Source organism: Berghia stephanieae, chromosome 1 (genome assembly GCF_034508935.2).
Source record: "Berghia stephanieae isolate SIO BIC M18660-M18661 chromosome 1, UCSD_Bste_1.3, whole genome shotgun sequence".
Classification (NCBI taxonomy): domain Eukaryota; kingdom Metazoa; phylum Mollusca; class Gastropoda; order Nudibranchia; family Aeolidiidae; genus Berghia; species Berghia stephanieae.
In genome coordinates, this window is record NC_088360.1 from 49,303,912 (window position 1) to 49,317,145 (window position 13,234).

Below are 13,234 nucleotides of genomic sequence, written 5' to 3' on the forward strand. Positions count from 1 at the left end.
AGTTCCCCTTTCGTGACAATATTTGCAGATTAAGATGACTGTGACTACGATGAAAAGTAGATAGATAGCAAAACACAGAGGACTAGAGAGATAAAGAGACAGAGCGGAATATTTGGAGGTTAGACAGAGGTAAATAAATAAATAACATAATAAATAACAACGCCAAGAATATTAGCAAAATGGGCTCAGCACAGAAAACAAGACAAAACAAACCTTTGAATGGTTTTCCCCTTTCCGTGACAATATTTACAGATGATGATGACTGTGACCACGATGAAGAGTCCGCCTGACACACCAACCAGTAGAACAACGCTGGTTAGAAATGACGATACTGTGGCCTGACCCTCATGGCCTGAACGCTGGTGAAAAAAGAAAAGAAGATATTATGAAGGTAGTAAGATTGCATTTATAGATGGAATGAAGTTGACGTCACTCAGCTCTTTGTTATTATTCTTAGAAAGCCTGCTGTTAGTGATGAGATCTCCCTAAATTATATGAATCAGACTATAAACGTTAAAGGTTACACACAGTTTTATGTGTTGGTATGTTTAATTTGGCTGGTGGATGTTGTGAGTATTTTACCTAAACGCAAAGCATCCATCTAGGGATTATCTAAATCAACAAAATCTTTTAAAATTCCTTTAATTCTCAATGGCGAACGCCATACATTGAATACATAGGACGAGATATCGAGTCGCTAGTACCATCTTGGTCATACGAGGCACTTCTACTCGCGGGGACATCCGAATTTAATCATCTCCCCTGGAAGATAATGTGTTCAAATTAGCTTTCCTAATTACTCATTTCCTGATGACTTAGCACATTACCGTATAATCGCTAATCTAGTGATAAAAATTGTTCTTATTATTAATGATTTTGGCGAGAGCATGACTAATATAATAAATAAAATTTAATTCTTTCATCAATATCGCCGTACTTTGAACATTAAAAAAACCCAACACAAACAAAACATTTTTAAAATGTTGACCAGAAAGGAAATCCAACAGGTTTGGGAGTTTTTGACAAGATGAGGGTCATTTTAATCGATCGATATTTGAAAGACAGTTTCTTAAAATGTGTTTTTTTTTTTCAGAGTACCTACGCAGAATTTGGGATTTCAATCTGAAAAAAGAAACAAAATGAGCAAAATGCTAACAGAAGGGCTCGAACCCGGTCGTTCGGGCGTAAGTATGATAACGTATTAAATCAGCAATATTGCATCATTGAGAAACCTGTCAATTCTCTCGTACTCTTGCTACACAAGGGTCGTTAACAAATCCTTGAGTTTAGATTATGTCAGCTTTGTACTTAAGAATAGAAATTACTTTTAGTTGGGGCATTTCTGTCACAGGAGTACATAATTATTATGATGCGGAGTCAGAACCTAATAGCATTACACAGCACACAAAAGTTGTGTCTATCTTCATTCGGAACTGGAGCTGCAACAGTATGGATTGGATTGGCTTGGCTTGGAAAGCTAATTGAATTATAAAGGCTACGGATTGACGTAAATTGACAAAATTTACTCTTACAAACACATTACTTATTTTACGGGATATATTTTATACTCAATTTAAAATTGATAGAAAAATGATGTTGCATTGTCATAATATTTTCCCCACATTGCTCAGTAACCCCAAAGCGGGATCTATGATCTTCAATTATATATATCCAAAAAGTCGAGCGTTGGTGTTACCATTTTGACACTAATCTGTGTTAATGTTCATACAGTCTCGTTTTTACTTTTCATTTTATAGTTGTTTTTTTTTCTTCTTATTTTCCCCACTTAATGGAGGACTAGAGTTCAAGTTTTATAGGCCTATCCGGATTAATCAGTTAACTGGCATTGTCTGGAAAGACACGTTTTTAAAAATTTGGCCAAAAAACTCGTCCTTCAAATATCGGTCGATTTAAATGACCCTCATCTTGGCAAAAACTCTTACCTAGGACCTGAACGAAGTCCCCGGTTTGAGAGATTTTAACATGATGAGGGTCTGAAAACAATTACAAAGATCTGAGTGACGTCAATCTTTTGTCCCTTCGGTTTTTCAAACAAAAATACAAGCAATCATATTATACAAACAAACCAATAGATAAAAGTCTTACAAACCATTCAATCACCGAGAACGTACAACTATTGTTCGTCATCGCGATTTCCCCAGAGATCTGTCCCAATAGATTTTTTTAATGGCTTCAGTCTTACAGATTATAGCGCGAAAACAAAGGGAAAACACAATAGATAAAAATGCGTTTGGAGAGATGTGTTTCAATAACAGGTTATTATCACGTAACATCAAATGGTGATTTGTATACAATAAACGATTCCCTTCGTAGCGGGTATTATTATTATTATTATTATTATTATTATTATTATTATTATTATTATTTTTATTATTATTATTATTATTATTATTATTATTATATATTATTATTATTATATTATTATTATTATTATTATTATTATTATTATTATTTATTATTATTATTATTATTATTATTATTATTATTATTATTATTATTATTATATCATCATCATTATTATTATTATTATTATTATTATTATTATTATTATTATTATTATATTATTATTATTATTATTATTATTATTATTATTATTAAAGGACTGAATAGCATTGAAACCCGGAGGTAGCATTCAACGCAACAGAAACTGAGATCAACTCTGAGTCTTAGCGCCTGGAAGGGTTATTCTAATTTGATGCAACTCGGTTAGTTAAATTTTACTTGTTCGACCCCTGGACATTTTCTTACCTATTTTGACAATGCTGCACCAATCTACTATAAATAGAAATAATATCACACGCCAAATAATAACACCCCCCCCCCCAACAAAAACAAAACAAAACAAAACAAAACAAAATACTAACAAACAAAACAAAAAAAAGCATTCACACTTGCACACAAACACACACACACACACACACACAAATAATATACTCATCTCTCTCTCTCTCTCTCTCTCTCTCGCTCTCTCTCTATCTATCTATCTCTCTCTCTCTCTCTTTCTTTCTCACTCTCTCATACAAACAAACAAACAAACAAACAAACACACACATGCATACACATGCGCAAAAAAAAAAAAAAACACACACAAAAGAAAAAAAGTGATCTCAGCAAAATTTTAAAATTTTAAAATATTTTATAAAAATGGCAATGCACTATTGGTATTCGGTAATCAATAGTTACGTTATTGTTGTTCATATAATTCGATAATAACTATGTCCCTGACGACAATTTTCTATTTCATCGATCACTAAAGACCTTCCCTTCACCTGAAATATCTATGATAAGCTATAATGGGAGGGGTATCGAAGTGCTGTAAAGGCATGTCTGTTTCTGCGGCTATGTGGCCTAGTGGTATGACACCCGCGAACGGCGCATAGTTGAGTTCTTGGAAAAGGCTGTTTTCTCACATTCTCTAATCGTACTCGGGTAAAATGAGTATCTGGCCGTTAACAGCGTTGTCTGTGTCTGAAAAAATGAAATGTCGCCTAATAGGCGTCATGTCTCATACTACATGTTTAGTGCTGCTGTTGACTAGGGACCCCTTGTAAAGCGATTTGAGCATGTTTCGTGGATATTGCGCTAGATAAAAGCTCAAGGGTTTATTTTTGTTATGGTGTTTGCACAATGCTTATATTTTCTCCCATTCGTGTGTTTTTCTGATATGTGTACATTGTCCTTCCTATAGAAAACTTTTTTAGCGAAAAAATACAACTCAAGACTGCGATTATTACATACGCTGCCGTTTTATTAAAGAACAAAGTATGTGCTATTTGGTAAACATTTTACCAATAACGTGCTTAAATATTAAAAGTTAAAATAAATCAAAGCTATGGATCAGTATTTTTTAAACATGACTCAAAATTTTGGCTACTAATAACTATCCAGAGAAAAACTTTCCCCATTCAATAAAGATGCATTTATATAGCGCTTATCCAAGGAAAACATCATGCTCTAAGCGCTTTATAATTTTTTTTCGATCTCCTGACGATGAAAAGGTGTACACTTAACACATAGAGCGAGAATGCAGCTAATGTCTATTTTCCTACAACGATAACGCTGTTTTACTGACGTCGTATCAGATGAAAAACTCGTATTTAAAATTCGGCCAGAAAACTCATTATTCAAAAATATCGATCGATTTAATGACATTCATCTTGGTTAAAAACTCTCAAACCCGGGATTTGATGGAAAACCTCGATCGATATTTGGAGGACGAGTTTTCCAAAACTTAAAACACGTTTCTTAATAGTGTACGGCAGTCAGTGAACTGGTCACAGTCCAGCCCCGCAAAGGACAGGGAAAATGTGTAAAATATCCTTTTTTATGGGCACACCCTTGAGGAATTTAAGAGAATGCCCAAAAACGTTCAGAATCCAGACTCGGAGCGCTTTAGCACAGGAAAATTCGCTACATTGTATTATGTATGTGTAGAGTTGTATTATAAAAAAAAACATTCTCAATTATACCAATATAAAACCCACCCAGAATCTACATGGATACGTTTACGTGACTAAAAATCAATATTTATTCATTTCATTTTCTAGTTCATTTTTATTTTGGGTGCTAACTATAATTTTATTATATTATATGAAATCTCTAACAATGGAGGCAAAGAATGACTAAAATATTAAAGTAAATCTTTAAAAAATATATTGGATATTTCTACCAGAAAGACACAACACTAGCTGCACAAATAGTTTCATTCTATTGTTCAATGAATTCTTCAGATGACGTTAATGCATAATAAATTGCATATTTACAAAACCTATACTACAGTATGATCACAAATGGTCTTTTAGATTTTAGTCACAAAAACCTTGAATTCATTTTGGCGATAAAGTTAGATGACCATTAAGTTGCCAATAACTCATAAACCAGATAATATCAATAAAGTTTAAGTACTATCGTAGTCTGTTGATGTTTGTATTAAACGTTTATCATACAAAATGTTAAAAATGCGTTTTGTAATTGAATGGATTTATGGTAATAATCCCCTGAAAGAAGAATCAGTAAGTGGTCTGGGTGTCTCTCCTTGGAGTAAAGCGCATCTCTCGTGGACAACAAACGGAAAGAAAATCTGCGTCTCCTAATCCATTCATTAACCTCATTCCTGTTCTTCTTCTTCTTCTTCTTCCATCACTTAAACAAACACATACACATACGCAAACACCCACACCCACCCACTCATCCACCCACTCACCCCCCCCCCCCCCCCCCCCCCACACATACACATACACTTTAATTATCTGTAGTAGAATATGCAAGAATATTATATCAAAACCAGGACAAGAGTTCTTGTTGCGTGGGGTTTCCGCTTCATTCAAATACAATGTTCAACCCTCTCCTTACCACCTATAGGAAATATCGTCACATTCGTTTCTAATTCTGATTTCATTTTATTATAGTTATCGCTATAAAAACTTGACACTGTGTTTCAGGGCTCATTTTTCGGAACAAAATATAGAATATACTCGTTAGTTATCTGTTTGAAAATTATATTTTTGTGTTGGGCGGGTATGAAGTTTCGGATAAAATTCTGAAAATAACTGGTACGGAGAGAGTTTAATACGGCATTCATGTTATAGAATAAAAGACAAAAATAGCCAGCTAGGCTATTGAGAAAAGATGGATCGTAAATAAATCATCTTTGTAAAAGAGGATAATCAAGTCAACGCGAGCTATAACGAACCAGGAAAAGTATGAATTTAAAGTAATCCGTTTCGTCATTTTTTATTCTATACACTTTGACTTTGGCAACCACCAATTATAACATTGTAAAGCGCTTAGAGCATGGTGACTATCTGTAACGAGGGCTATACATGTGCAAATCTATTCTATTTATTATTCTTTTTAATCAAGTTGGGGAAGACACATAAACAATGTAACAAGTGCCATATCGAGGAGATTTTCATGCTACAAAAATTGCGCTGTAGGGGCGTTAAACATTTAATTATTACGAAATGTCGAACAAGCAGGAGAAATCATTCATTCGTAAACTCCTACAATCGTGACTTCCAGCTTATTTAAAATCTTAATGATTTTGCAGTTTCAAAGGAGATAAAGAATTCTATCGTGAGATTAAAATTAAAACAAACAACAACAATAAAAAAGAGACAAAAAACAAAAAACAAAAACAAAACAACATATCATAGAGCTTTCACAAGAAACGCCCTTTTACGTAATGCGTTAGTGTATTGTGAAATATATTATTTCTTATGATTGCTAACACACACACAGACACACACACACACATACACACACATATATATATATATATATATATATATATATATATAAAATTAATTTTGTAAGTTTCCTTTGATTAATTATTGATTTTACCTGTATTGATAGGGAATTCTATGTACATGTCTGTTTCATGTTGGTAATTGCCTAATATATAACTTTGAATTGAATTGCTAATGTTCATTTTGTTTGCTTATATAAGTTTACTCGTGCGGCTATGCGATTTTGTGGTATGACACTTGCTTTCGGATTGGAAGGCTGGTCCTGGGTTCGAATCCCGCTCTGAACGACGTATAGTTTTGCCCTTGAAAAAATCTCTTTTCTCATATTCTCTCACCACACTCGGGGTGTAAAATGAGTATCAGGCCATTACCAACGTTTGTCAGAACGCCTAACAGGTATCATGTCTCATTATAGATTTTACGGTGTTGCTGTTGGTTAGAGACTCCACGTAAAGCGCATTATTACGTTTAGTGGATATTGCGCTTTACAAATGCTCAGGATTTTTTTTAAATCAGAAAATCAGAAAAGTAAGTAGACCTGGCACTTATGTTGATAACAACACAGAATGAAGTGAGTAGAAGAGTGTCAGAAGGCAATGGAGAATAAATAACTCTCACGGCGATGGGGGTTCGAACCCACGACCTTACTTGTTCGACAGCACCGCCTGGCCGGGGAGAGGGTAGCGCTACTGTCAGATCTATCCACAACAACAAAAAAAAAAAAGTAATATCAAACTCTTGTGTCTATCTTGAACCGCTCTCCCGAGTTCTTAAGGTCATGGGTTCAACACACAATCGCCGTGAAGTTTGTAGCCAACCATTAAGCTTAATATCCATAATATTTCTCAACATAATATATCATAGAGACGATTGAGACATTGAGTAAGGTCCGATATGTGGGGTGAATGTTAATTCAGAAAAGTGACTGGAGCAGGCACTTATGTTGATAAATACAAAGAATGAAGTGAGTAGAAACGTGCGAGAAGACAACAGAGAATAAAAAACTTTCGCGGCGATGCGGGCTCGATTTCTCTAAAGCAAAGAGACGGTAAGTCTTCTACGTATACAGAACCTGAACTTTTTTTCAGTCCAATAAATTCTCCATGTCATTCGTGACTTTTATTTTCAACAACAGAGTCATCATCATCCACATTTAATGAAACATAATTAGACCGTCTTTCAACTGAATTGATTTTTTAAAATTTTAAGTATAAAGGTGAAGATTTATGTAGAGGGTAAAAAATACCATCCGTGTTTGTGCGACACTATTCGTTTAATAACTTAACACGTAGATACGAAACAATATAAACCAAAAAAAAAAAATAATGGATGGATCAAATAAAACGGGGGAACGATATGGAAGTAAACAACCACAACAACAAAATAAATAATAAATGACAATTCGACCTTTGGTCTTTGAATAATAATAATAATAATAATAATAATAATAATAATAATAATAATAATAATAATAATAATAATAATAATAATAATAATGATGATGATGATGATAATATAATAATAAATAATAATAATAATAATAATAATAAGATGAATATAATAATAATAATACAATAATAAATATGAATATAATAATAATATAATAATATAATAATACTAATAATAATATAATAATAATAATAAATAATAATAATAATAATAATAATAAATAATAATAATAATAATAATAATAATGATCATGATGATGATGATGAAAATGATGATACTACTACCACCACCACCACTACTACTACTACTACTATACTGCTACTACTTCTACTACTACTACTACTACTACTACTACTACTACTACTACTACTACTACTACTACTATATACTAATAATAATAATAATAATAATAATAATAATAATAATAATAATAATAATAAAATAATAATAATAATAATAATAATAATAATAATAATAATAATAATAATAATAATAATAATAATAATAATAATAATAATAATAACAATAATGATGATGAAGATGTTGATGATGATGATGATGATGATGATGATGATGATGATGATGATGATGATGATGAAGATGATGATGATGATGATGATGATGATATAATAATAATAAATAGTATTTTATATAGGCATAATCTTAACTAGTCCATATTTCAAACTCCATTAAATCGTTATAAAAAAAAGGAGAAAAAAAAAAGGAAGAGATGATACATCGATATATTAGAGAGAGAGAGAGAGAGAGAGAGAGAGAGAGAGAGAGAGAGAGAGAGAGAGAGAGAGAGAGAGAGAGAGAGAGAGAGAGAGAATTTCAAATGTCTTCATGCTATAAAATTGGAATTTTTATTAAAATGTTACTAGATAAAATAATGGGCCAAGAACTATGCACTTCACGACAAGGTTAAAAAGAGAAGACGGCAACACAGTATGCAGCTTGACACCAAAGAGTAGACAAGACTGTCATCTCAGGAACCAGTGGTGAAAACCCGTGAACGGGTCAATATGGAAAGTAATCGTTTACTGCCGATTCTTAGACTTTGGGTGCCAGATAGCTCAGTTGGTAAAGCACTCGCTTCACACGCAAAGGGACCGTTGTCGATCCGGGGTGCAGTCGACAATTTTTCTGACTCCTCCTCTGTTCACCTAGCAGTGATTGGGTAGATGGGTCTGTTAGATCTGGTAGAAAGTACTTTGCGATAGACTAGCGTCCTATCTAAAGGATGACAAGCAATTGCTATTGTTCGTTTTACACTATTGTAACCCGGATAAACTCCGGCTCCATGGGCCTTATGGCTCTACTTTATTTCTGCATGTACCAAAAAAAAACTTTAAAAAAAAAAAAAAAAACAAAAAAAACAAAAAAAAAAAACAAAACAAAAAACAAATGCCTGATCAAAGTAAAAAATGAGCGTGAGATACTCTGCTTGCAGACACCATGCTTTGTTTTACATGTTCAGTGTTTTTCGGAGACAGGGATAGAAAACCGTATTTTTAAACGCAAATGTTGCTGCTCGAAGCTTGAAGAAATATGATAGTCAAAAGGATTAAAATATTCAATTTAAACAACGAAGACATATTTTGGGGACGTTTCGGGTTTTCCTTCATCAATAAAACACGACGGATGAACGTGTTTCATTCATCATGTCTTGTTGACCCGAAATGTCCATATTACCGGACTGTTGATTAAATTGAAAGCATCCATTCCATTTGATTGTTGTTACTTAGTAATTTTGAGAACAAACATATCAACTTTAATTTGGCTTTTATCTCCATGTCAAAATATCAGTTTCGGATGAGCTGTATTTGAGCTGTGCTGCTATGTGGTCTAGTGGTATGACCCTCGCTTTCGGATCGTATCGGATCGGCATAGTTGTCCTTGAAAAAGGATCTTTACTCACATTCTTTCACCGTACTCAGATGTAAAATGAGTACCTGGCCGTTAACAACGTTGTCTCTGTCAGAAAAAATAAATGTAATTTCGCCTAATAGGTGTCATGTCTCATTCTACCTGTTACGTGTTGTTGTTGGTCAGGAAGCGCTTTGAGCACTTTTAGTGGATATTGCGCTATATAAAAAGGTCAATTTTTATTTTGTATTTCGTAACAATACGTGGCGACAGTGCACGACAATGTTATAATTAGAGAGCAATGAATGCCCTCCGTTGCCAGCTATGAGTTTACCGGAGTTGTCAGGAGGCAACGTGGCTCAGCGTTACGGTCTTTGCTTCGTTCTCGGAAGATACCGAGTTCAATCACCGCCGCTGCGCTGTTTGCCTTTGAGCAAGTCACCTCTCGCTAGCTCAATTTGCTATGCTGCACTGCGGCTGACGCCTGGGTTATTCCAGTCTTTCCTTTGAATAGACCCTAGTGAAAAATATCCCCTATGAGATGAATAAAGGAAATTTTATTTTTGCTTATTTAATTTTTTTCTTGAAGTAAGCAAAACACTTCTTTCCTTTTAAGGATTGTAATATCCATTGACAATTGTATTTGAAGAAAAGAAACAGTCAAACACATCTGTCATGAAAATAAATTGATGTTCTTGTCTTGATGTGATCTGCTTACAAATGTTGTGAGACGAAATTGATCTATACACAACAGGCAATCACAAAAAAGCAAAGTAGTCCTTATAAAGGAAACTAATTTTCTGACTGAAAAAGAAAATAAACATTCGATATTATGTTTGATAGCTCCTGAATACGGGAGAATAATTTGAGAATCATGACCTAGAAATAATGAAACAAAATCGATTCTCCTCAAAAAGATTGAAACTCTCAACTTACTTGTTTTTCTCAGCGGTTTTTCTTCATCTTTGTATTTATTAAAACACAACCTTAGGTAGTGCCGGAGGTCTTACATAATATTAAATAAGAACAGCCCAACATCAACAGGGCCTTCGATACAGATGGTTTCCAAATATCATCTGAATGATCGAGGTAATATAATAATATATAAAACAACATTAAATAAAGACGTTTTAATGGTGGGTGTACATATTGTCGGGTATCAGCCGTAAAGTCAGTTTTATGAAACCTAGTCTGAGTCGAGATATGACAACTACGTTATAAATATTAACAGAACGGCTTTTTTGTAAGTGAAATATTGACGAATACCCCCCTTCTCTCTCTCTCTCTCTCTCTCTCTCTCTCTCTCTCTCTCTCTCTCTCTCTCTCTCTCTCTCCCCCCCCCAATATTAAAGAATGAAATACGTAGCAATAAACTGTTTGTCTGCTGCTTCATTTAGCAACAAAATCATTATCAGAACCTCTTGTACTTCATGGAGTTTGGAAAATTAGTGAAAATTACGTTGTCCCAATAGTAAGTCTGTTTTTTGTTTGGCATTTTGGCATTTTTGCTGGACATTTTATGCTTTTCTACCTCTCAACGCATAAATACCATAACACTTTATTAAATCGTTTTTGCTTTTAAGTCGCTGTAATCAGGGAAAATCCTTATACAAATATTATAAATACTGATTTCATCAATAAAATTAACAAAACAAGTCGGAATTTTCCAATTCGTGTTTTTGGAAGAAGAAAAAGAAAGTATTGTTTAAATGTATGTCCAAGTTTATATACATAATAAAACCTTGGTACAGCTGGCATTTCCTATCAGACTAATTGGCATTTTCTGTGGTTACATTTAGCTGTTTTGGTTCCGTTTTGGTTTTTTTTTTATATATCAAGCGCGAACAACCTTGGGCTCAATAATCCAATCGGCGGAATGTCGGATCGATATACAAACCACCCGGAGTCCGAACTATCATATGTGGCCTATCGTCTCAAAGCAGTATTGTGTCAGGGTAAGCGATAGGTACTGAGAATTGTATGTAAAGTTAGAAATATAAAACTTGGGGATCATTTCTATACGTTATGGTAGTAGTAGTAGTCGTAGTAGTAGTAGTAGTAGTAGTAGTAGTAGTAGTAGTAGTAGTAGTAGTAGTAGTTATAGTAGTAGTAGTAGTAGTAGTAGTAGTAGTAGTAGTAGTAGTAGTAATAGTAGTAGTAGTAGTAATAGTATAGTAGTAGTAGTAGTACTTGTATTGTATTAGTATAGTAGTAGTAGTAGTAGTAGTAGTAGTAGTAGTATGTTAGTATAGTAGTAGTAGTAGTAATAGTAGTAGTAGTAATAGTAGTAGTAGTAGTAAGTAGTAGTAGTAGTAGTAGTAGTAGTAGTAGTAGTAGTAGTAGTAGTATATAATAAAGTAGTAGTTGTAATAGTAGAGCAGCATAGCAGCTAGTAGTAGTAGTAGTAGTAGTAGTAGTAGTAGTATAGTAGTTGTATTGTATTGTATTATTATTATTATTATTATTATTATTATTATTATTATTATTATATATTAGTAGTAGTAGTAGTAGTAGTAGTAGTAGTAGTAGTAGTAGTAGTAGTAGTAGTAGTAGTAGTAGTAGTAGTAGTAGTAGTATAGCTACACCTCCAAATTCATTTCGTCAAACCAGCTCAGGAATTCTCCCTTCGTCATAAGAACTGTTTCATAGCCACCTGCAGCAAGTATCGTTACTGGACCAAGAATGATCCAACCCGGCGTCCACACAAGGCTCTTCCTTATCCTGGACCCACACCTCCAACTTAATGAAAATGAAGAATACGATACCGTGGAAGTAAAGACAATATCTTACATTGCAACCAACTCAAAGTTCCTATTTCTTATTCTTTTAGTGCGGTCTTGTGGTATGACATTCGCTTTTGGATCGGGAGGTTCTGAGTTCGAGCCTCGCTCGGCGCATAGTTGAGTCCTTGGAAAAGGCTCTTTACTCACATTCTCTCATCGTACTCATGTGTAAAATGACTACCTGGCCATTAACAGTGCTGTCTCTGTCCGTAAAAATGTAATATCGTTAAATGTTTTATTTTTCTTTGTGTACACTCGCTCTTAGAAAAGGACCATTAAGGGCAAGGGAACTGAGAGATAAGAAGAAGGAAACGGAGAAGGAGAGGAGTGCAACGTGAGGTTGGGTGGAAAATGTAGTATACGAAGTGGGGGGAGGGGAGAGGGGGGGGGGGGGTGAGGTGATTGTTGTCCCTAGTGCCAGACTCGTGCCAACGTTACAAGTAATTAATTCCGACAGGTAGATACTGACGTCTATAGAGTTGTTAATAGTGAGTAATAATTATAATATGATATCGTTGTTGTTATTGTTGTGGTGTTATTGCTGTTCATTTTGTTTGTAATGGCAATGATTATGACGATAATGGCGACAAAGGCGAAGCCGACGATGATGATGGTGATGATGATGATGATGATGATGATGATGATGATGAAGATGATGATGATGATGATGATGATGATGATGATGATGATGATGATGATGATGATGATGATAATGATAATGATGTTTTTGAGATTTTGATGATAATGATGTACTGGCAAAAGCAAATATTATAATAACGATGATTACACTGATGATGATGATGATGATGATGATGATGATGATGATGATGATGATAATGATGATGATTATCATGACGATGATGA

At 33.9% G+C, this 13,234-nt stretch overlaps 1 protein-coding gene across 3 annotated transcripts in view; it reads right to left on the bottom strand.

The window, feature by feature from the left end:
• The window catches only part of LOC144976875 (uncharacterized), a 98,178-nt gene that overhangs the window by 35,878 nt on the left and 49,066 nt on the right, over positions 1 to 13,234 (bottom strand). For all 3 annotated transcript variants that reach the window (XM_078921427.1, XM_078921436.1, XM_078921444.1), the window contains one exon: positions 214 to 359. In XM_078921427.1, coding sequence (XP_078777553.1) covers positions 214 to 359 — 146 coding nt within the window. The remainder of the gene's footprint in view (positions 1 to 213; positions 360 to 13,234) is intronic.